The 23,252-nt window shown below is 35.8% G+C and overlaps 4 protein-coding genes across 7 annotated transcripts; 3 read left to right on the forward strand and 1 right to left on the reverse strand.

Moving 5' to 3' along the window:
- LOC105163971 (aspartic proteinase CDR1-like) lies at positions 60–1,436 on the forward strand. Its single transcript, XM_020694879.1, has one exon. The coding sequence runs from the start codon at positions 60–62 to the stop codon at positions 1,434–1,436; it is 1,377 nt and encodes a 458-aa protein (XP_020550538.1).
- LOC105163834 (pentatricopeptide repeat-containing protein At2g13420, mitochondrial-like) lies at positions 3,403–7,322 on the forward strand. Of its 4 annotated transcripts, none has more exons than XR_002287323.1 (3): positions 3,403–5,706; positions 5,912–5,959; positions 7,190–7,322. XR_002287323.1 is itself a non-coding variant. In XM_011082325.2 (2 exons), exon 1 carries the CDS (start codon positions 4,043–4,045, stop codon positions 5,663–5,665), a length of 1,623 nt encoding a protein of 540 aa, XP_011080627.1. In that variant the 5' UTR covers positions 3,403–4,042; the 3' UTR covers positions 5,666–5,706; positions 6,321–6,610. The 4 variants fall into 4 exon arrangements, 1 of the variants encoding a protein (XP_011080627.1); XR_847952.2 differs by lacking the exon at positions 7,190–7,322 and adding an exon at positions 6,626–6,751; XR_847953.2 differs by lacking the exon at positions 7,190–7,322 and adding an exon at positions 6,321–6,609.
- LOC105163833 (NAD(P)H-quinone oxidoreductase subunit N, chloroplastic) lies at positions 6,884–8,445 on the reverse strand. The gene is made up of 4 exons (XM_011082324.2): positions 7,809–8,445; positions 7,554–7,670; positions 7,380–7,465; positions 6,884–7,267 (listed from the first exon to the last, which is right to left on the reverse strand). The coding sequence occupies exons 1-4, from the start codon at positions 8,187–8,189 to the stop codon at positions 7,201–7,203; spliced, it is 651 nt and encodes a 216-aa protein (XP_011080626.1). The 5' UTR covers positions 8,190–8,445; the 3' UTR covers positions 6,884–7,200.
- Positions 9,222–21,865, forward strand: LOC105163836 (ABC transporter B family member 25, mitochondrial). The gene is made up of 20 exons (XM_011082326.2): positions 9,222–9,742; positions 9,876–10,091; positions 10,179–10,365; positions 10,581–10,642; positions 12,579–12,622; positions 12,884–12,986; positions 13,152–13,259; positions 13,751–13,834; positions 13,935–13,995; positions 15,402–15,547; positions 15,670–15,786; positions 16,681–16,766; positions 17,749–17,837; positions 18,562–18,617; positions 18,958–19,038; positions 19,155–19,220; positions 19,298–19,390; positions 19,855–19,919; positions 20,830–20,965; positions 21,471–21,865. Exons 1-20 carry the CDS (start codon positions 9,488–9,490, stop codon positions 21,612–21,614), a joined length of 2,199 nt encoding a protein of 732 aa, XP_011080628.1. The 5' UTR covers positions 9,222–9,487; the 3' UTR covers positions 21,615–21,865.

Consider the following 23,252-nt stretch of genomic DNA (forward strand, 5'->3'; position numbering starts at 1 on the left):
TTTACAACATCTACGTACCTACAGAATTCTAAATCAAAGCATATTGCTTAATTATTACAATGGCTTTCTACTACGAACCCCTGTCTCTCATTCTTGCAACCCTCCTCCTCCTCCTCTCTAATTCCTTCACTACCATTTCCCTGATTTCTTTGAGTCAAGCAATCAATAATGGTGGCGTAACCCTTGATTTAATCCACCGCGACTCCCCTCTTTCGCCTTCCTACGACCCCTCCACCACCCGTTTTGAGCGTTTGAGGACTTCGTTTCATCGCTCCATTTCACGCCAATCTTCTCTTAAGTCAACTTCTTTTAAGTCAGCCTCAAAGTCACCAGACTCATTCGAGGCTACCCTAACTCCCATTGGTGGGGAATACCTAATGAAAATCAATATCGGGACCCCACCAATTGAAATACTAGCAATTGTTGATACGGGCAGCGATTTGACGTGGACGCAGTGTGTGCCTTGCACACAATGCTACAAGCAAAATGCCCCACTTTTCAACCCCACAAAAACCACAACTTATAGAACTGTCTCATGCACATCCCAACAATGCCAATCACTCGGACCAGATAGTTCATCCTGCGATAAATCAAATAGTTGTCTCTACCAAGTTAGTTATGGGGACAGTTCCTACAGCAATGGTGACTTAGCTGTGGAAACGTTCACTTTTGATTCTTCCACTTCCAAAGAAAGTGTGGTATTCCCTAAGATTGTGTTTGGTTGCGGGCATAACAACGGCGGGACTTTCAACGAGACGGGCTCTGGGATCGTTGGCCTTGGTGGTGGCGCCGTTTCAATAGTGAGACAACTAGAGACGACCATCGGTGGAAAATTCTCATACTGTCTCACGACCCTGGATTCGAAATCTTCTAGCAAGATTAGTTTTGGACCTAATGCTATCGTGACGGGGCCTAACCTCTCGTCTACCCCTCTAGTACAGAAATCCCCCGATACGTTCTATTATCTCACATTAGAGGGTGTTAGTGTTGGGAATGAGGCTTTGGCATACAATTACATTCCCAACTCCAATTCCAAGGCATCGGTCGAAGAAGGCAACATAATCATCGACTCTGGAACAACATTGACGTTCCTTCCTAGTTCTCTTTATGAAGGATTGGAATCCACATTGGAGAAATCGATTACTGGTAGGCGTGTGTCTGATCCTCAAGGGTTGTTTGGGTTGTGTTATGAGCTACCTAGCAATGGAGAATTCAATGCCCCATCTATAATAGCACATTTCACAGGAGCTGATGTGAAGTTAACACAAGAAAGCACCTTTATAGAGGTAGAGAAAGGGGTGGTATGTCTGACTTTTGTGCCCTCACAAGATCTGGCCATTTTTGGTAACTTACATCAGATGAATTTTCTAATTGGATATGATCTTGAGAATCAGAAGGTGGACTTCTTGCCAACTGATTGCAGCAAGACCCATTGAAGGATTTCTGATCTTTATTAGGTTCTGCTGTCCTAGTAATTATATTTTCTTTTTAACGGTTGATTTTCTCTTTTGGTTCATGATCATGTATATTTCTTTTATATATGCTTCTCTATGATTGGCTGGTCTGCTGACCAACTTCAGAATGCATCCAAATTTGTTTTATGTCTGATTAATGAAAATATTTGTTATGTCTGAACTATCTGTCTGATTGGCTACTTTCTTTCTTTTTATTTTTTCTTCTGAAATGATCTACACATGCAGAGGCTGTGAATTTTAGTTGCAACTATTTTTCAGTTTTTGTGAATTTCTAGCTAATTTGTGAAATTTTGATGCAATATTCTTAGGTCTGATTGGAATTTTCTGTGTCTTGCATTTTTCTTAATTTTGTGAAATTAGGAAATATAGGATTGAGACCTTTAAGAAAAAAAAGAATGGAATCATAGCTAGATCACTTTCTAGGAAATAATTTTTTAATTTTAAGAAGTTACATAAACTTTTTAACGTTTCTTAAATGTATTATATTTAGTATAATATACTATGAAATATATAATAAAATAATTTATTATAGTATACTACTATAAACTCCTGTAAAACAACTATTATAGTCCATGTACTGTATTATACTAAATTAGACAATTATGCCGAATGTTATGTCTCGTTAAATGTTAAAACTGCATTAGACGTAAATAATATTTTATAGTATATTATACAAATCTAGTAATGTACAAATCTATTTATGTATATATATATATATATATAGCAGAATAGGTTGACTGAATTGATTTAATTTTGATCAAATCTGTTTTTCGGGTGTTTTTGAATTGTTTTATTATTAAAAGAAATTAATTGATTAGAAAATCTTATTTATTTTAAATTAATAATTTGTATTTATATTTATCTACATAATCATCTACACAATATTTTAATTATCAAGAAAAAGTCTTATTGCTTAGAAATATTATTTATTTTAAAAATATTAATATTTTATTTTGTATTTATTTTAAATTTTATCTCCAATACTATTACTAATTTAATTTATATTTATCTTAAATAATTACCTGATGATCATGATCTCTAGAAACATTATCTATTCTAAATATATTATACATTTATTTTATAATTGAAAATCTTATTCACAATTATAAACAAATCATTTAATTATCATAAAAAAAGTTATTGATAAAAAAAATCATCTATTTTAAATATAATTAACCGCCTTGCCATGAATTTGGGCAACGTGGACAACCTCTGCCGCGCATAGGTTGGGCGTCATCACCCATACAACCGTCGCCTTATAATATATATATATATATATATATATAAATGTATGTACATAATTATATATAAAATATAAAATATATATTTAAAATAATTTAAAATTTGAACTATTCATTCTTACTTAATGAAGATCAATAGTTATAATTATAAGGGCACAACGGTCAACTCCTTGAAAAATTTAACCCAGTTAATTCAAATTAACGGAAGGGGAAAGTATGCATTATTTTAAAATTATGCCTGTAAAATTAACACAAGGAATTTTTAGCTAAGAAATTAAAACATAGGGTAATGTAATTTCCCTTTTAAACAACACATGAGATTTTTTTATTTATAGATATAACATAGGGGATTTTGTGCAATTTTGTTAAAATACATGGGGTGTTATGTAATTTATCCAAATATATATATATATATATATATTAAATAGTATATATTATTGTAATTCTTCATATATAATAATAAAATCATTTACAAAATAATTTTCTTTATGTTTTAAGTAATAATTAAATATTTAATAAATAATTTTATTAACATTAGTAACAGGTAAAAGAATTTTTTGGACATTCTTGATAAATTTAAATAGATTATTCAATAATAAATTATTTAAAATTAATTTCAATAAATTTATTTTAAAAGTATCTTAAAAAAATTTAAATTAAATTTTAATGAAATATTAATACACACAAAATAAAAACTATATACATATTAAGATGTAAAAGAAAAAAGAAAAAAACATCAAATTCAAGAACAAAGTTTGAGTTCAGCACCATCTTCTCCTCAAGCTTGTTGTGTCCAAAAATGGTTAATCTCTCTTGAGAAGACGCAGTTGTAAGCCCCTTTGTGGTGAAGAAACGCGGCGGCGAGGGGGCAACGCAACGCAATCGCGACTTCGGCGAGGGACCTCGATCTGGCCGTAGAGTTGCTGAAAGGTCTGTTGGGCTCGTCGGAGGATGGGCAGACGAATGGTGGTGGTCCGGCGACGTGAAGCGTTCAGACGGCGGCGAATCGATGCTGGAACCGAGGCGGCGGAGCAACTTACGGTACGCTGAAAACGTCGATGAAAATGCAATTCAATCGGAGTGGAATGTTTTCCTTGATGCGGGGAATCGATAGGTGTACATCTCGGCCGGTGGGTCGTCGGAGTGGTGACGGTGGCGGCCAAAACGGGTTGTGAGAGGTGGTGGTTCTCAGTGCAAGGAAATTGCTGAAAATGAGGGGGCCTGTGGGCTTTTATGCCCTATTTTGGTAGGCTTTTTGGGACAAAGTCTGCAAAAATAAAGATAAAAATTTGATACTGTGCGAACGGCAACCGCTTGAGGCCTCAAATGGCGGCGCTAACTCATTCCCTCCGCCCCCGTTTCGCATTCGCGAAGATGACTCTTCAGCTCAAACTCTTCCACTCATTTTCCGACTCCGAACATGATGAACCATCTGGGCCACCCTGTGGTTCCGTGGAAAAACCATCTCTCCCGCCTTTCCAGCACTCGCCGGAGGCGGACTCTCTATCCCAAGTCCTAATCCGGCACCACAATCCGTTCCACCATATGGAATCTTCCCTCCAACTATACGGTATTTCCCTCTCCCCGCCTTTAGTCCACCAGACACTCCACCGCTTGAAGCACCATTCCAAGATTGCTCTCGCTTTCTTTGAATATACTCGGTCCCATCACCACTCCGTTTCTGCTCCTCTTTTCGATACCGGAGCATACAATATTATCATTGATATCTTGTGCAAAGTTCGCCAATTTGATGCCGCGTGGCAGCTGATTTTGCAAATGGATAACCAGAATAGTGATTCGAAACCAGATTTCACGACTTTCTTTATATTGATCAGAAGGCTGGTTTCCGCAGGGTTGACGAGAACTGCAATTCGCGCGTTTTACGACATGGGTATTTTTCTTGGTAATCGGATTTTTGAGTCAAGGTTTAGTTTTTGTTTCTGTTATCTTTTGGATACGCTTTGCAAGTATGGGTTTGTGAAGGTTGCTGTCGAAGTGTTTAACAAGGAGAAATATAGAGTGGAAACGGACGCAAAGTTGTATACTGTTTTGATCTATGGGTGGTGTAAAGTTGGAAGAATTGAGATGGGAAAGCGGTTTCTGCTGGAGATGTTGGAGAGGAAAATTGAACCGAACGTAGTCACTTATAATGTCTTGTTGAATGGGATTTGCAGGCGTGCCAGTTTGCACCCTGAGGGAAGGTTCGAGAGGGTGATTAGGGAAGCAGAGAAGGTGTTTGATGAAATGCGAGACAGAGGGTTGGAGCCTGATGTCACGAGTTATTCAATTTTGCTTCATGTGTACAGCAGGGCACATAAGCCCCAGTTGTGTTTAGACAAGTTGGGGATGATGAAAGAGAAGGGGATTTGTCCGAGTGTTGCAACATATACTTCTCTTGTAAAATGTCTTTGTTCTTGTGGGAGGATGGGGGATGCTGAGGAGATGTTGAATGAGATGGTGCATTCTGGGGTTAGTCCCACAGCAGAGACGTACAATTGCTTTTTTAAGGAGTACAGAGGTAGGAATGATGTCGATGGCTCAATGAAGTTGTACCGGAGGATGAAGGAGGATGACTCTTTACTTTCACCTAACATGCACACTTATAATATATTGTTGGGAATGTTCCTGAAATTAGGGAAAATGGGTCTTGCATGGGAGATTTGGGATGATATGAATGCAAGTGGGATTGGACCAGATTTGGATGCTTATACGATGTTGGTTCACGGATTGTGCGAGAGAAGGAAATGGAGCCAAGCTTGTGAGTTTTTCATGGAGATGATTGAGAAAGGGTTTCTTCCACAAAAGGTTACTTTTGAGACACTCTACCGAGGCTTGATTCAAGCTGATATGTTGAGGACCTGGAGAAGATTGAAGAAGAAACTTGAGGAAGAATCAATTACTTTTGGTTCAGAATTTAAAGAGTATCATCTCAAGCCATATAAGAGATGACCTTTGTTCTATGTTTTGGTTGCAAGATTATGCCTTTTCAGGTACTAATTTAAAATACTTGCTTGACATATCTCATGAAAAAGTTATACAGAGTGAAGAGTTATATAAAGTGAAGGTGCTGAAAGTAAGTTATGAGTTTTAACATTTAGTTGTTAGATTCAAACAAGATTTGAAGAAAATATATAAGAATGTGTGAGTAACATTATGTTTTGGCTTTCTAACGAATAGCTGTGGCATCCTTTACAGAATGCAGAAGAAACTTTCAAAAGAAATCTTGAACGAACGGATAGCCAGGTTATTAAGTTTCATCCTCTTGACACTGGCATTTTGCATGTCTATATACTTAGAAGTAGACTTATTCTACTTGTTATAAAATTGAGACATCGATCGATAAATGCTTAGTGTTACTTGCTAGCTGAGTCTCCTTGTACAAGTATACTTCAAAGAGTTTTTGACTGATCATGTTACTTGCTAGCTGAGTCTCTCATGCAATCAATCAGTTTGTGTATATGTATGCCATATGAATTTTTCTTTCTAAACTACTACTTAATTACATCAAAAGTATTTGAATAATTTTGGATTCTTATTTTTTTTCTTTTTATTATGCAAGATTTACTTTAATTTTTAAATCATTTATTGTGATAATTTTTTTCAGCTGACAAGAAGATGGCCTTTCGGAAGAACACAAAAATATGCACTAATGCAAGTTAAAAACACCATAGTTTACATTTAACTTTTTATGTTTATTAATTTATTAATTTAGAAGCACCGTAGTTTGTATTTTAATTTTTCATGTTCATTTATTTATTAATATTTGTTTAGGCTTCATTTCGGGCAGTTTTCGTTATTACTTAGATGATATATTGAAACATGCTTTTGTAATACTTTCCTTTCTTTGTATATATGCAATTATTCCTTTATAATAATTTTCGCCATTTCTATGCCTGACATTGGTAGCAGCTAAATGTCCCTTGTATAGCTCTTCTGTAAATAAATGATTCACCAAAGTTATGTGGCTTTTGGAGCAACTTGTTGATTATCACGGGGTGGGTCTGTCATTGAATTCGTACATAAATTGTGCTGCGGAGAGCTACCCAGTAACATTGGTATTACACTCTCAAACTCAAAAAGGTGTCTTCTGATGTCTGCATGCAACACTTTACTCTTCTTATAAAACAGATAATAGTCTCAATAATTCAGATTGCTAACCGTGAAACATTTTTGGCCAAATAATAGAGATGTTGCATAGTTCTCTTCCAAATCCAGATGAAATCTTCACAGTCAATTCTATGGTGGATCGCAAAAGAGCAACAAGATAACCGAGTGTATTTCTGTTCTGTTGCAATGTAATCGTGTGATGCCTGCCAATGTACAATGTGTAGCCTGTAGTTTGATGTTTGGTGCTCATGTTGCATCCATCCCTCACTGCAGGAGACTACTGATCATGAAATGTAAAGAACCTACATTCAATTGTTTCCTCGAATTTCTGATACATAGACTGAAGTACTTCTGTACATCTTTCAGTGATTTGGAAACTATTGTTGTCCCGCTGCTGCTGGTAGTCCTGCAATTTCTTTCAGTGGTGTCCAGATAAACTTTCTCCTGCGTGCGAAAGTGAAACAACGGTCGTTTAGGAAAAGCTCTGATTGTAAATTTAGAGCTGCCCGCCCAGGGGTGGCGTGTGTCTTTGTTGGGAAAGGTTGGGGCACATTACCAGTTTCCACATTCTGCAATGACCCTGACTCGCGGCCTCAGTGAGGGAAGTATGGCAAGAAACTGCAGTTCTGCTTTTGACAAAACCTGAACATAGGAACAGTACAAAAAATCATAAAACCTTTACAATATTGGACGTCATATTCCCATACATGCACAGGATATGACAGCAAACCTTAGCTTCAATAATCCAAACCACCAGCCCTTTGGCATCCGGAGGCAGCAAAGAGAGCCTGTAATCAACTTCTGGAGGAAAATACCACCTCGCTATTGGTTGCTTCCCAACATGAGCCTGAAATATTCTACTACTATCTCATATCTCTTTCTCATATATATATATATATATATATATATATATATATATATAGATGCATCTCAACAACATTCTCGATAAACATACATGTATCAACGAAAAGACAAACCTACTCACCGGGCAAACGGGGTGGAACTTGGTGAGGGTGGTCTCAGGGTCGCCTAATCCCCTAGCCGATAGGTCCAAGAAATGATAACCTTGGTAGCGGAGACGGTTGAGATACCGGCCCTCATATCCACCCTCGTGCGGGGAGTAAATAGCCAGGGCCTTATGCTCCTCGACGTCGGACAACCACTGGCCTAAATCAAACTTTACGAGGTCTCCCCCAATGAAATCTTCCAAACTCACACTACATCTTGTTATAGACTTCTTGTATGTTCTTGCTGCTGTTGATGATGCATTCTTTCTAGTTATTCCCGCACTTGTAATGCAGTGGAGTTGAAGCCGTTTCTGGCTGATTGAAGGGAGAAGTGCTGAGCAGGCTGCTGCAGCTGCCATTTCTGTCCAAGAGTTTTATCTGGAAAAGTAAAGGAGAAAATATGCCATAAACATAAAGATGGAAATTAAAGCAAGCAAGAAAAAGGGAGAGAACCATATTGAAGATGCTGTTGTTCTATATTATATGGTTGGAAAAGAAGATAAGAAAAACTGAGTCATGTTTGGCCAATTGTTAGTATGTGAACTATTGTACAACTTTATGAGGGGAATTTTGTCTTGGACAAATGCTGTGGTCCAAACATGTAGTCCATGGGCCATTGTTTACTTCATTCGTGTGTTTGAATGATCTTGTATTAATTCCAAATATATATGTTTGGATCCATTTCGATTTTCGAATTCGTGTTTGATGAATTTTAAATTTATTTAATATAAAATAATATGAAATTTTGTCCCTGAGTTCAGTTCAAATCCTTCCATCCAGAAGTAGTCGGAAATTATAAATCTTTTATATATTCTTGTATTTTTAAGCTCTTAAGATCATATATATAGATCAGGAACGAAATTTACAAGAGAGACATATGAATTTGAATTTTTTCAGTCAACAAATACCAACTCAAATTATTTATTATATGGTTTAATTATTTTATTTTATTTTATTGGTATGGATGATAGAAAATGATGAAAGTCATATTTTGCAATTTATTTTTAAGCATTCAAGGAATGAGGCTGCGTTTGGACTAAAGGGTTCAGGAAAAGATTTCAAACGACATTTGTTAAAAAAAAAAAGACCTAAAAATCCATTAAAAAATTATAGAATATAGTTCAGAAGGAGATTTGAAAATTTTGGATCACTTTTAATATGAAATTATCCAAATAAATTTTAAAAAACTATTATCAATTATCTGAAATCCTACTTTCAGATCAATTAATTTGAACACGATGTTATTAAACTTTTGGGACATAAAATTATTTATTGGTAAACTAGTTTGGAGAAATCTAAAATTCATTACATAAATGAATGTGGACCCCTTTACGGACAATATTCTGTGCAAAAATGTGAATGAGAGTAACAAGAAGAGTATGTCTCATTTACTCTCGTGCGGTTTCAAGTGTAAGGTTTTCTTCTGTTTTTATCAAAATCGCACACGAATTCTTGCGTTTTTGCAGTATTTCAGCGCCGAATAGCAGCAACGTGTAGATTTTGTCTTGCCCGCAACTACCGTGTCTGAAATCAGGAATAGCCAGCCGAAATTTACTTTCCAAAGTCCACTCTCAAGCATTTTATCGAATACTTGGTGAAAATCTTTTCACCGCCTTTTGGGATTGCTTCAAATGCACTGAGACAAGAAGGGAAAAACATGCAGTCAACATTTGCTTCGAGGTGTTTGGAGATCATGAGTCGCTCCACGCCTTCTCGTTGTTTTAATCAAATTTCGCAGGCAGTTCTGCACCCACCTCGCGTTGCGATTGAATCTAATCTGAGCTCCGTTTTTCCTGGAGCTAGAATTCTGTCAAGTAAACCCAGGTTGTGGAGCTCCGCAAGAACGAGGCCGCATGTGCTCAAGCTCAACGCTTTCCTCTCCGATTTCCCCTCTAGACCTCCTCAGAACCCCGTTAGCATATCTATTTCAATTTCCTTTTGAATTATGATTATCACTTCAAAATTGTTCATGTGTGTTTAACTTTATCTTATTGAATGGATAACTGGCCCTTTATGATCGTTGACTGGAAATTTTTGGCTTACAGATTTCCTCGCCCAATGGGCATGCTCTGTTTTCAACAGAGGCAAAACCAGCAACAAAGCAAGAGCAGACGACGACATTGAAGAGAATTGGAGCTTCTGGAGAGCAAGTCGCAGATACTAAAATCATCGCAACTCTCGCTAAATACCTTTGGATGAAAGATAATGTTGAATTTCGGTTTCGTGTCATTGCGGCCTTGGGCCTCCTAATTGGCGCCAAAGTAACATGACGAAAATCACACTTACTGTCCATGCCATACAATATTTTTGTTTTTCATTTTTAATTTTTTGTGGTTGGGTATATGTAGGTTGTTAATGTTCAGGTGCCGTTCTTGTTTAAGCTTGCTGTTGATTGGTTGGCAACAGCCACTGGCAATGCTGGTGCTCTTGCTGAATTTACTGCTGCTAATTCAACTATATTAGCTCTTTTTGCAAGCCCAGCTGCGATTCTGATTGGATATGGTATAGCGCGGTCAGGGGCATCTGCTTTTAATGGTAAATATCTGTGAACGTACCAGACCTGAGTTTTTAGTTGTTCTGCTTTGTGCTATGTAATTGCTCCTACAAGTATCAGAATTGGTCATGGGTAAATGATGATTCTGCCTTTCAAGCTTATATGCTTTTGTCTTACGATGGAAAAAAGTCCCTGTAGAATGACACATATACCTTTTACTTCTGTTCTGGGACTTACTGCAATTCTTTTGCTGTAGAACTGCGAACTGCAATATTCTCTAAGGTGGCTTTGAGAACAATTCGACAGGTTTCCCGGAAGGTATGAGACTAAGTTCCTTATTTTTTTTTTTCATCATCTCCCAATTTAAATTTCATAATGCTGATTGTGCAGTCATTTAGGAGCATATCATTTATGTTGGCTGATATTCTTTTCCGTTCATATTCTGCTGTTTTTCGCTCTTTCTTCTCTTGTTGACTGCTTGAATATGTCTGCAAGATGAAACAATTCTGTATTCAGGGGTGGGAAAGCAGAAAAAGTTCTAAATATATAAAACAAGAGGAGGGTAAATGCTGAAAAGGAGTAACTTAGAGAATGTGATTATTCTTAGCTTTTCTCTGCTCTTAATTGATTCAGATGAATGGTTTTTAGATCCTGAAGATCATTGTCATATGGGAAAATTTAGGTGATCTTTTAGGATTACAACCAGCTTACAAGCACACAGCAGTTTATGAATGCAGAACAGAAATCAGAACAAGAGTCTTGCATGCTCAATGAAAAACTCTTTGGCTTTAAAAGCTAAAATGGTTTCCTTCTTGGATTTACAAGAGCTGAGGCTTTAGCCCAAGAAAAGACTGTAAGGCTTCCAAAAATATCATGCATTAGGCTCTTCCCAGCCAGTCCTTCCACTCTTCGGTCAATTCAACCTCCTTCAGCCCCCTTTTCATGTCTGCTTGCCCAGCTTTTCGTGTTCCTAAACTGTCACCTGCACCCTACTGAAGTTCCCAGCTACAGTCCTCACCCAGTCCTTCTCATCGGCATTACTTTCATTGTCCCCTTAGCTTATGCCACGTCCTACCTTTCCCCACCATTACAGTCACCAGCACCACCCAAATCAACAAAGACCCAAGTTAATTTGTTTGTTGTTTATTGGATCTGAAGTTGTTTCTCTAAGATCTTGATAAAAAGGAAATAAAAAAGAATGAAGGCAAGAAAGAGAGATGAAGAGAAAGATAAGAAAATTGTGCAGATAGATGTGCGAGTGAGGTGGCTCTACCATTGTATTTGAGATTAGATGACTACACTAAGTTAATCTTTCTAATAGGTATCATATATGTTTTTTCAAGTTCTAACATTTTGGTGCCTACAAAGTGTGGCATATACTAGGACATTGTGTCTATTGTGCTAGAAATGATAGCATTATAATACACACAACTTTGAAAATATGACAAACAGAACAGATAGTAGTCAAAAGCTTTGTTAATAAGATATTTTAAAATGTTCTTTTAGGTAAGACTTATATTCTTTACTTAATCAAAGACCACTTTCTCCATCCTAATGTTACAGTCCTGGGCTCTAACCCAATATGGAGTTATGTCTGAGCATCGATAAAGTGTAAGTTTTGAGTATTGTATACTATGCTCTCTGAGATAGTAGTTAGTAGTGCCATATTTCTATTTAATGAGAGCATCTTTTTTTGGGAAAAACCTACTCTTATTTTGGGACATTTAAAGAGAACAATAGGAGCAGTAAATTTGGGATAGAGGAACTATAGAATAATTCTTGACCCCCTTCATTGAAAATCGCGGAGTCCCTCGTATAGGGAGATATGCCTTTAGAAGGAGAAAGAAAGTAAAGAGAAGGAGAACTTGTAAGAAAAGATAGTGAAGAAAATAAAGAATAAAGGAGAAAAAACAAATGTACTGTTGGTTGGAAGGGTTAGATAACAAAGAAGTGTCTACATAAAATTGAAATGTGGAGGTGTTAATCGGTTTGTCTTGTCTGGTGTATGAAGAACTCAATTCATCAATGTCCCTGACTTACCTATAAATTGCCAAATTTAATACATGAACAACGTGGAGAACCAAACTGAACAGCTGATGATGAGATTGTAATGGTTGTATTTGATAAAGAAATCTTGAGTTTTATATGGCCACAAGACATGCCATATGTCCCTGCAAGTATAACATATTCCAGTAGATAAGACGTGTTTAGAAATGCTTTTTGGTTGAACGTTATTGACACCATCTTCCTGCAGGTCTTTTCACATTTGCATGAGCTTGACTTACGATATCACCTTAGGTATTTATCAATCAACACTCTCTCAGTAAAGCTTTACTCCTGAGATGCCAGAAGTTGCTTGCCGCATCTTCTGTGCTATTGGGATATATTAAAGTATTTGTGTCTTGAAGTTCTCAAATGCCCTTCATTTTCTTTGGAGTTATCCTATTTTTTTGGCTTAATTTCAGTATAACTGAGTGTCATGCTTGCTGTGCTGTTGATGGTTCCTGATGTGCAGACAGTTTGATATTAACTTGACTCTATATCTCTTTCTGTTTGAAGTCGAGAAACAGGTGCTCTTAATCGAACTATTGATCGTGGTAGCCGAGCTATAAATTTTATTCTTTCATCAATGGTCTTCAATGTTGTACCTACTATATTAGAGGTACAGTTTTTGTACTACATATACTTTTCTGTTTCCTCTTTAATTTCATTGCATTACAATGAGTAATTATTTCTGCAAGTTTGGTCAAGAACTTATCATTAATGCTATAACTCAGTTGCCTGTTTCTTGATAAAATTTTAACAGTATTAGTTTATGGCCTTTCAGATATCAATGGTATCTGGCATCCTTGCCTATAAGTTTGGAGCACCATTTGCATGGATTACTTCTTTGTCTATGGCAGCATATATAGCTTTCACATTAGCTGTGACACAGGTATTTTTCCTTTTCATTCAAAATCTTCACATCTGTTTCAGCCACCTTTTAGTTTCTGCACTACATATTTCTTTATTAAGGAGTGCCATTTTTTGGACAGGATGCATCTTTCTCTATTCACCTCTTTTTTCTTTTCTTTTTTATTTCTTTAATTTGTTCCATATTTCTGCAGTACTTATTTCTTTATTTAGAAGGAGCTCTCTGGACAGGATGCATACCACTTTATTCTTTTCTTTTTTTATTTCTTGTAATTGTTCCATATTTGTGCAGTACTTATTTCTTTAATAAGGAGTGCCATTCTCTGGACAGGCTGCATCTTTCCTTTTCTTTTCTTTTAATTGTTCCACATTTCTTCCGTTCTATGAGTTACTGCTTGTGAGAGACATAAATTTATTGCTGGGACGCTTGATACGTTCTGTTACTTCCTTCTAAGTCAGTTCTACTTGTGATATTTTTCATTTGAAGTATCACACTGTGATTTTCAATTGCAGTGGAGAACCAAGTTTAGGAAGGCAATGAATAAGGCTGATAATGATGCTAATACACGTGCCATTGATTCTTTAATTAATTATGAGGTGAGTTCACCCTCCCTCTTGGAGAATTTTTCTGCACTTCAACTAGATAGGAATATTTAAATTCGAAGTATGGTTGTCATTCATTTATATTTGCTTTCAGACTGTCAAGTATTTCAACAATGAAGCTTTTGAAGCTGATAAGTATGATGAGTTTCTCGAGAGTAAGTTTTTTTCCTCTTAAAATGTCTACTTTGAATTGATTAAGCATTTTCCTACCCTTATACAGGTAAATGGGAATGATGTAAATAGTTCTTAGGCCTTTGTTTGGATGCGGGGAAAAGGGGGTGAGCTACCTAATTAGCAAATGAAAGGGGGAGCGTAATCCAGTAAGCAAAGAGGTAGAGATTATTTATATAATTTACACGTCATAAAGAAGTATTATAATTTCCTTCAGGAAAGCATTCTCTGAATTGAAGAAGGATATCTGCGCAAGGGATATAAAGAATCTTGCACCCACCCTCTCTCGCTCAGTAGAGAAACTAGCTGAAACTGAGCTACTTCAACTTGTAAAGAGAGCCTGATCTTCACTGGCTTTTGCCTCTGAGGACACATATGAAAGACCTATCAACACCTGTGGCAAGCCCTATGCATACCATGACATAGAATAAATAACACTAGGTAATCTTCCTCAGAACATGAATGATGCTCTATTAATTTGAAACTACAAAGACTTGGAAGTATAAAAATTTGTTTGACAGAAAAAAGCAGTCTTTGAAGGCATGAAGTATAAAATTGTCCGACAGATAGAAGCACTGTATATATTTCATTGTATTGCAGACGTTGCTGAAAAAGCTGCATCAGGCATTATTAACATCATGTTGGATCAGCTTTTAATACTGACAAGTTAAACAAGGGAAGTAACAAACACACACCCGTGTCAAAAACTGTAATATAGGGGCCAAATATCAAATGTAATTTTTCTGCAAAAAGAAAAGAGCTTTGAGGATACCAGATTTCCTCAAATAAATTCATGAACTTGGTTCCTAGAATTCGAAATCCTCAAAAAAGTTCGTAAACTAAGTTTAGAAAATTCATGATATTTTCTCTCTTTTCCTAGCAAAATTATATATCTTTTGCTCAACAAAAGTTGGTCAGGCAAATAATCTCACCTAGAAAGGGGCTTATCTTATAATTGAATCTTGTGTTTCTTCTCATAATCTTAACTCAAAATATTACGATCATGTTAGTTACTCATTGCCAATGAAATGTTATATGAATGACTTGATGGATCCCTTTTGCTTAACTGGTTACCTCCAGAATATGCTGGACCCATAGTTTGTATGGCTTTATTTTTTGCAAAATCTTCGAATCAGTAACTCCTCTCCTCCGAATTATGGGTCTAGGACTCTAGATATGTTAGAGAGCCCATTGTTTCAACAGTTCCATGGTTCTCATTGTATCTTATGAATAATGAAACCGTAATTGAAGCTTTCTTTCCTTTTTCTTTTTTTTTTCACTTCTGAATGAAAGAGAAATACAATTTTTATATTGCTCCTTGTGCTGCTTAATTATTCTTTACATCTGCAATGGGAGGATTTCAGTTAATTAACAACGAGACATCTTTCAGGATATGAAGATGCAGCCTTAAAAACCCAAAGAAGTCTTGCCTTTTTAAACTTTGGCCAGAATTTGCTATTTAGTGCAGCTATCTCAACAGCCATGGTATGGTGTTCAAGTGGGATAATGAACGGCAATATGACCGTTGGAGACTTGGTAAAAATGTTATTTATAATAAGTTCTTCCTGTTAAACCTGTTTTGAGCTCACTTGAATAGGGAATAATTTTATTTTCGATATGGGATTGATAAAATCATGACTAAACAGTTTTCTTCATAGGTCATGGTAAACGGGCTACTTTTTCAACTTTCTCTTCCACTCAACTTCCTTGGAAGTGTATATAGAGAAACAATTCAAAGTTTGGTGGACATGAAGTCCATGTTCCAATTACTTGAGGTATTTACTGATTTTCTGGTTAATTGTACTTTCTGCTTTCTATAGTACTGAAGGCTCTTCCTTTCCATCGTTTTTTTCTTTCTGTTGCTCTTTCGTTTATTTGCTGGGGAGTTAACCAGTAGCTATGCTCAGTCTCGATCTTGCTTTCTAGCTTGTGGGAGCAACTTAGTAATCTAAATAGTCCTGTCAAAATGACCTATCTTTCTAAACTCTCTGCTTCATTTCTGCTGCTCGTATATTTTTTGTTCTCTATTCCTTGATATTCTATTCAAGTTCTACCAAAAGAAAATACAAACGTGGTATGAGATGAGTCAATCTAGGATTTACATAGGAAGTGTAGTGAAGCTTGCAGCTATAAATACAATGGGCAAGAAGTGAGGGAAAGAAGCACTAGAGGAAGAGAAGTACTTTGAATAGTTTACCTAGAAAAGCTCATTAAATGTTGCAGAAGAAGCCCTAGGTTATGCATTCCCACATCCTCCATTCTAATAGAAATGTTTGTATTTCCAAGGAATAATCATAGAAGTCATGACCAAGCCATGCTTTCCTCTCCATTTCCCCAAATATATAGTGATTATTAAAAATACAAATGCCTGTTCTATGGACGTTTCAAATGTTTCCATAATTATAGTGGACTTATAATGTGCTTACTGATTTTTGTTTTTGACCGGTGTAACTCCCCTCATGACTCATAGATTTCCTACATCACAATTATGGAGATGTTTGTTTGTAAAGATGAGTTAATGTTGTATATTACCGGAATTTTCTTATAGAGGATTTGAGAGTGGGGTAGTGTGATGCATTACCAAGGAGTTCTTTATTGACACTGATTGTTTATTTTCATGTATTATAATCTTGTAATACTAATCCTCGGTCTTCCCCTTACATCTCCAGGAAAAGTCCGAAATTGTGGATGCGGATGATGCCAAGCCTTTGAAACTATATGGGGGTACTGTTGAATTTGAAGATGTTCACTTCAGGTATCTCCAGTTTTTCTGGTTAGGATCACTGTGGTATATGTCAACTTTGTGTAAAATGATTTAGCATTGCAAGATCTTCCAGATCATCTTTTCTAAGTGGTACGGATGCTCAAAACATTAGCGACAATTGTTGATCTGTCATCAACCTATAGGTATACATTTGTATAGGGAATAAGTCTAAGTGAAAATCTGCTAAATTACACAAGAAACATTAAACACTGATCGTAGAGGTAGGTTAACTTAAGCTGGAATAGTGGATAAAATGGAAAATAAGTACATTTGTTCGAAGAAATAAGATGCTATAAATGAAACTCTCTTAAATTATGTTTACTTCTGTTAGAAAATTTAAGTATTGAAGTATAAGACTGATTTCAGAGGCAAGTTATCTGCAGCTGGAAGACTGGATCAAATGGGAAGAAGGAAATTATAGCACAAGTAATAGATAGCCTAGGCTTGGATACACATGCATGATTTCTGGTAGTTGCCAGGTTTCCCACCTTTGGGACTTGCATCATGACTTCAGCTTTCTGAATGATATCATTTGGTCATGTATATTTGTTCCTTGGCGGGTTCCCGGAATCATTTGAAGGAATCTTTGCTTCTTGATATCAGCATTATCTGGAATGACATTTTATTCTGCGATTCCAGTGCAAATGGAGGCGCGTGATTCAAGCCGTGCTTGTGAAAACTTCTCTTTGTTTAAAGATTTTCAAGAATTCATATGTTTTGATTCTTTTTAAACAACTTTGGTCATTCAATTACAATTTGGAAATGCGGATGTTGATGCTGACCTTTGATAACGACGAAAATAAAATGTTGTGTTTTTGTAAACAGCTCCGTCATCTTATTAGTTTCGGTTGTATGACTGTTATGAATGTTTCAAGTGCCATATTTGATATCCATGAAGATAATTGACTGCATTTGAGGATAAGGATCATAGAATGTGGCTAATTGATGCTCAATCTGTGTTGTAATTGTGCAGTTATCTGCCAGATAGGAAGATTCTTGATGGGATATCATTTGTTGTGCCAGCTGGGAAAAGTGTAGCTATTGTTGGTACCAGTGGAAGTGGTAATTAGATTATTTCATTTCCTAGAGAATAATGATCTATCTTTTGGCCCAGTAATTTACATGGTTAGCGCTCATGGAGTTCCAATTTGATTAATGACTGTTGTTCAGACTGAATAAATGTATTTATGTGTGTGTGTGTGTGTATATATATGATGTATGTTTTTATCATAAGAAATGAGTATCCATGTAGACTTGCAATTAAGTTTCTCTTATGCTGTTTGCAGTTTGATCAGTTTAACAGTAAAATGAAATCAAGTCGGCTTCATCATGACATATGTCAAATATTTGATTGTTAAAAAAGATTACTACCTTTCTAGGGTTTGTTTCTTCTAATCAAAGTGTTAATGTTGACTGAACTGTTTCTGACCAGAAAAAAAAAAAAAAAAAAAAAAAAAACAAAAGGGTATGTTGAAATCATTGAATATCTGTTCACATGGAATTAATTTGTCATGGACCACTACATGAGACACTAACAATTGGAGTCACCATAGGTTTGGCAATCCCCTATCCTTGGTGTTTCAACATATGTTTCAATCAAAGCCAGAAGTGATTTCGCATCAACTGATGTGGGCTGGTATATCTTTTGGACGTGATTGTTGACTTGGGACATAGTGTTTGACATTGATGTCTTTTTTCTTTTTCTAATTTATTGCTTCTGCGATTTCAAATATTTATTCTTTTTCTAGATTCAGCTTTATTCTAATATCTCTGCACTTATTTGCAGGGAAGTCTACCATTCTAAGACTGCTTTTCAGATTCTTCGACACCCATTCTGGATGTGTAAGATTAAAAACTCTTTCCTTTGTAGAAGCCAAGAGTTCACAGTTACTGCTTGGAATTTTGTCAAGCTCCTTTACTTCTGATATTGCTTCTTTCAGCCTTTTTGTCGTGGTACCTCTAGTACAGCATGTCTCCCATCATCTGTTTGTTCTTTGTTATGTTTTTCTGCTTATGATAATGGCTTCTTCCTTAATTCAAATTACCAGGAAAAAGGTAAAGATGAAAAAGAATCCACGGTATATAAATGTCATATAGAATCTCCACTTACCTCCTTTGTTTTGCTCAACTCATTGTTTGGTTTTATCTATGAAATGCCATTGACACTTTGATATTTGAACAGATAAAAATAGATGGGCAAGATATTCGAACAGTAACACTTGAAAGCCTTAGGAAATCCATTGGTGTTGTTCCTCAAGATACTGTGAGTTTGCAGTATTACCTCTGCATTTGCTTCATTATTGGTGATTAGTTGGTCGCATGGGCATTCGGCACATTTTAGCATGTTCCAATGATGAAAAAGTTTTACTTTGGTGGCAGGTGCTGTTCAATGATACTATATTCCATAACATACATTACGGTCGCCTTTCAGCAACAGAAGAGGAGGTAATCTGTTGAATTGTTTTTACACCGAGTGATTGTTAACTTTCTAGGTTTTCCATTGATTTGCCTTCTAATATTAGGTATATGATGCTGCTCGTCGGGCAGCAATTCATGACACGATCATGAATTTCCCTGAGAAATATTCAACTGTCGTAGGGGAAAGAGGACTTAAGGTATGTCTTTTATTTTCTCTCTTTCTAATCCCACTATCATTGGAAGTACAAAGGCTAATCAGATAGCTCTAGTTCCTGCATGTCATAATTTGTTCTTGTCTTTTTGGTTTTAGTCTTTAAGAATATAAATAGAGAACCTTCACAATACCTTTATTTAGAGAGAACTAATCTAATATAAAATATTAGGATTGTGTTAATTATTTTTGTATCCATTACGTCTCTTGAATATTGGTGTCTATTTCTTTTTTGCGTCTTTTTACTTTTCGGCCCTGGTTGCACCATTTCAAGTTGTGTGCGTTCACCCCTCTAGAGATCTATGGATCAGCAAAGGGATGCATGTTGATTGAAACATGAGTCAACAATTAGCCTATGCTAGTGAAAACTCACGTCTGTTCTTGTGCTGATTCCTAATTGATTAGTCAATGAATCCCATTTGGACATGATACTCTCTCTCCTTTCTGCAGTTGAGTGGCGGTGAAAAGCAACGAGTAGCACTTGCTCGTACATTCTTGAAAGCACCTCCAATATTGTAAGTATCTCTTTTTCAAGTGCTTTATTCAAATTAAGTCATTTTGCTTCCTCTAGCATTCTCTGTTTCTGTTTCTTGTATGTCTTTTCGGAGAAAGAGGTGTAGAGTTGGCTGCTTACAAATATTAAACGTTTTCTTTCTGAATGTGGTTCATCCTGAAATCTCGGTCATGGCAGGTAAAAGTCATAATGAGCCAGAGATCAGATTGATGGTCTTGCTTATCTAGTGATTTCAGGTCTATCCGTAGGTTGTCCTTCATATCCTTCATCTGCCACTGTTCTAAGGATCATATAGTTGTTTGATGCCTCCTTTAATAAGTAAAAAGAGTTCTATTTTTAATGTATTGCTCTCATTTAACCATGTTCATGGTGTGGACGCATTCAACATGGGCACCCCTGTTTATCTGGTAAATATATCTGTTTACCCAACATTTTTAAAGCATTTATCCTTTCACCCAACCCTAGTGGAATCTTAAGCTATGCCATATTAGAGTACCGTTTAATTGGTCAATCTAGTGAAGAGAATAAATCTCTGGATATTAGTTGCTTTTTTTTTTTTTCGGTAAATGTAAATTTCATTAAATAAATAGTAGTACCTCGGTACAATACAACATGAAAGGCTATGCAGTCACCTCGACAGGCCAAGGATCTGCCATAAACGAAAAAGTGCACGGATATTAGTTGCTTTTGTCAATATGGATTTGCATGTTGTCCGATCTGTTAACTTGTGGAAGCTGCTGTCCATATTAAACCCTATGGCTGCAGCTTGAATTCAAGGAGACACGTGATAGATGATTTTTTGCATAATGCTTTCCTCCACCTTTTTGAAGTTTTGGGTGAACTGAAGAGGTTAGAAGCGTGGGACAAGCATTGGCTTCGCTTGCACCTTGTTAACTCATTTTGTGCCTTAGGTTTTGTGATGAAGCTACAAGTGCGCTTGACAGCACAACCGAGGCAGAGATTCTAAATGCACTGAAATCCCTGGCAAATGATCGGACTTCAATTTTTATTGCTCATAGGCTCACAACGGCAATGCAATGTGATGAGGTATGTGTTCTGCATTATATTTTATACACATATTCACATATACATGCATGCCCACATATGTATATATTATTTTGCACATTTTCTTTAAGGTTTTCCCAGAAGAGGGTTAGTAGTTACCTAAAGCAACATAGAATGACGATTTGCTTCCTATTACTCTGATCTGTGCACAATGTAATTTCTCCAGTGTTTGAATGTATTAATTCCACGAATTTGTACCAAAAGTTTTGTGTTGATTACCTTCATATGTTTTGGAATTAAAGTAACAAGGTCTTCACACCATGTCAAACATATAAAGTAACATGCCCTAATGGCTTCTTATGGGGTAATACAAGGACCACTGTAGGCAATCGAGATTCTTGCATTTCTAACTACTTATGCATTCTACATATTGCAAACCGTTTCTACACCTGTCTGCCAATTTCATTCTTTTATGTACTCGGGTTCTCTACTCCAAGCTACTTCTACATTGCTTTTGTTTGACTACCTCTATGTTGCCGGTTGGCAGATTGTTGTTCTGGAGAACGGGAGAGTAGTAGAACAAGGACCACATGATGTTCTATTGTCGAAGTCTGGCAGATACGCCCAACTTTGGACACAGCAAAATTCTACCGTTGATGCCATTGATGCAGCCATCAAGCTGGAGGCTTGAACTCCACATTCTCTATTTGCTTGTGCGCTACAAATAGGGAAAAAGAGTGCATATATTTGAGGTTTCATTCTCAGAGTTATCTAAACTTCTGCAGAAATCACATACATTGTAACTATTGTAGGTCTATATTTGATTTTTTTTTTTTTTTTTTTTTTACCAATTTTGGCTCTAGCAGCATTCATGTAATCATATGCATGAGGGTCCTTTTTCTCTTTCGTTCCTTTTTCTCTTTCGTTTATTTTAAAGATTGTTTGGAACATCATCAATACATTTTTGTAACTTGCTATTGGAACATAAAGTGAAAGAAAATTCAAATGATTCTTTTTTATGTCTGTGTTAAGAATTGGTGCAACTCAACAATTGTAATATTCCAACACCTTGTCATCTCTATACCTACACTATTACACTTAGGTTTGAAAATGTGAAACTAGACTTTTCTTCTAAAAGGTTTTGAAATTATACTTATATCTTGATTGAAAATTCATTGTTTACACATGTTTTCTGATCATTAGGATTTGGATAAAAAATGTTAATATTAGTAAAAAATCATATAAGTTTTTAATTTTATTCTTCATTTAACATTCTTGTGTAATATTTTTGTACTTACAAAGGAAAATAATATAATTATGCTAACTTCACTTCATATATTATGATACCATTTTATAGATATAAAAATATACACGGAAATGTTAAATGAGGGGTAGAATTAAGAATTTATGTATTATATTTTGTTGAAGTTAGCATCTTCGGACCAAATCTAACATAATAGTTTCAAGTGTAAATGACAAAACTCGAAGGGGATGTTTTTTTGAAAAAAGTATAATTTTGTATTTTTAGAGAAAGTTTAAGTGTAATTACCCCTATTTTATAATTAGTAGGAAGTATCACGCACCATGAATATGTAAAAACATTTATTTGGAAGTAAATATATTACTTATTAGTAGAGTACAAACAAATATTTATAAAATAAGTCATTTTTCATAGATAAGTTATTTTTTATTTTAGTTTTTTCGTAAGTACTATTATTATTTTATTTTTGTTACGTTATTCCTCTAGATTATATTCTTTTTGCCATTACAATTTGCCTCTGACCATCAAATGAAATGTGAATAACCTGTCCTCCTCTCTTTGAAAGAAGGGGCGCTTCCTGTTCTGTCGGTGCTTGAAACAATTTTGTTTTCTCCATATTATTATATCTCTAGAGTCAATAATTTTATATGAGGGATCTAGGATAATAAACTCATGAGCTTGGTGTTACTTCACCGTCGAGAAATGAAAGAAGACTTCCATCTCCAAGTTTAACTCAGACGTAGCTCCCTTCTTTTTGTTTTGGGTGTGAAGCAGTGTCAAATCATACCGAACAAACATTAGCTCTCCCTCAAAAGAAGGTGATCCAGCCGCACCTTTAAATTATTAATTCTGAATGATTTTATACTAATTAGTTATGAACTATTGTTTATAAAAAAGTGATCTAATTGAACATACCTATGGCATCTGAACTTGTATTGTGTGGTTGTATAATTATTCTAGTCAAATTTCACATTCAAGTGTTTTAAATATATTTTGAGCTTATACTCGATACAATATTATCTATATTAATTCTTTAATTTACCACTTTGAAATATCACTATATTTCGA

This window comes from Sesamum indicum, linkage group LG6, assembly GCF_000512975.1.
Source record: "Sesamum indicum cultivar Zhongzhi No. 13 linkage group LG6, S_indicum_v1.0, whole genome shotgun sequence".
Classification (NCBI taxonomy): Eukaryota; Viridiplantae; Streptophyta; class Magnoliopsida; order Lamiales; family Pedaliaceae; genus Sesamum; species Sesamum indicum.

Coding starts and splice junctions, on each gene's coding strand:
- LOC105163836 (XM_011082326.2), top strand. CDS start 9,488: ATGCAGTCAACATTTGCTTCGAGGTGTTTGGAGATCATGAGTCGCTCC. Junction 13,260..13,750: donor TCACATTAGCTGTGACACAG/GTATTTTTCCTT, acceptor TTTCAATTGCAG/TGGAGAACCAAGTTTAGGAA. Junction 20,966..21,470: donor CGGCAATGCAATGTGATGAG/GTATGTGTTCTG, acceptor GCCGGTTGGCAG/ATTGTTGTTCTGGAGAACGG.
- LOC105163834 (XM_011082325.2), top strand. CDS start 4,043: ATGGCGGCGCTAACTCATTCCCTCCGCCCCCGTTTCGCATTCGCGAAG.
- LOC105163971 (XM_020694879.1), top strand. CDS start 60: ATGGCTTTCTACTACGAACCCCTGTCTCTCATTCTTGCAACCCTCCTC.
- LOC105163833 (XM_011082324.2), bottom strand. CDS start 8,189: ATGGCAGCTGCAGCAGCCTGCTCAGCACTTCTCCCTTCAATCAGCCAG. Junction 7,671..7,808: donor AGTTCCACCCCGTTTGCCCG/GTGAGTAGGTTT, acceptor AGAATATTTCAG/GCTCATGTTGGGAAGCAACC. Junction 7,466..7,553: donor TTTGGATTATTGAAGCTAAG/GTTTGCTGTCAT, acceptor TCCTATGTTCAG/GTTTTGTCAAAAGCAGAACT.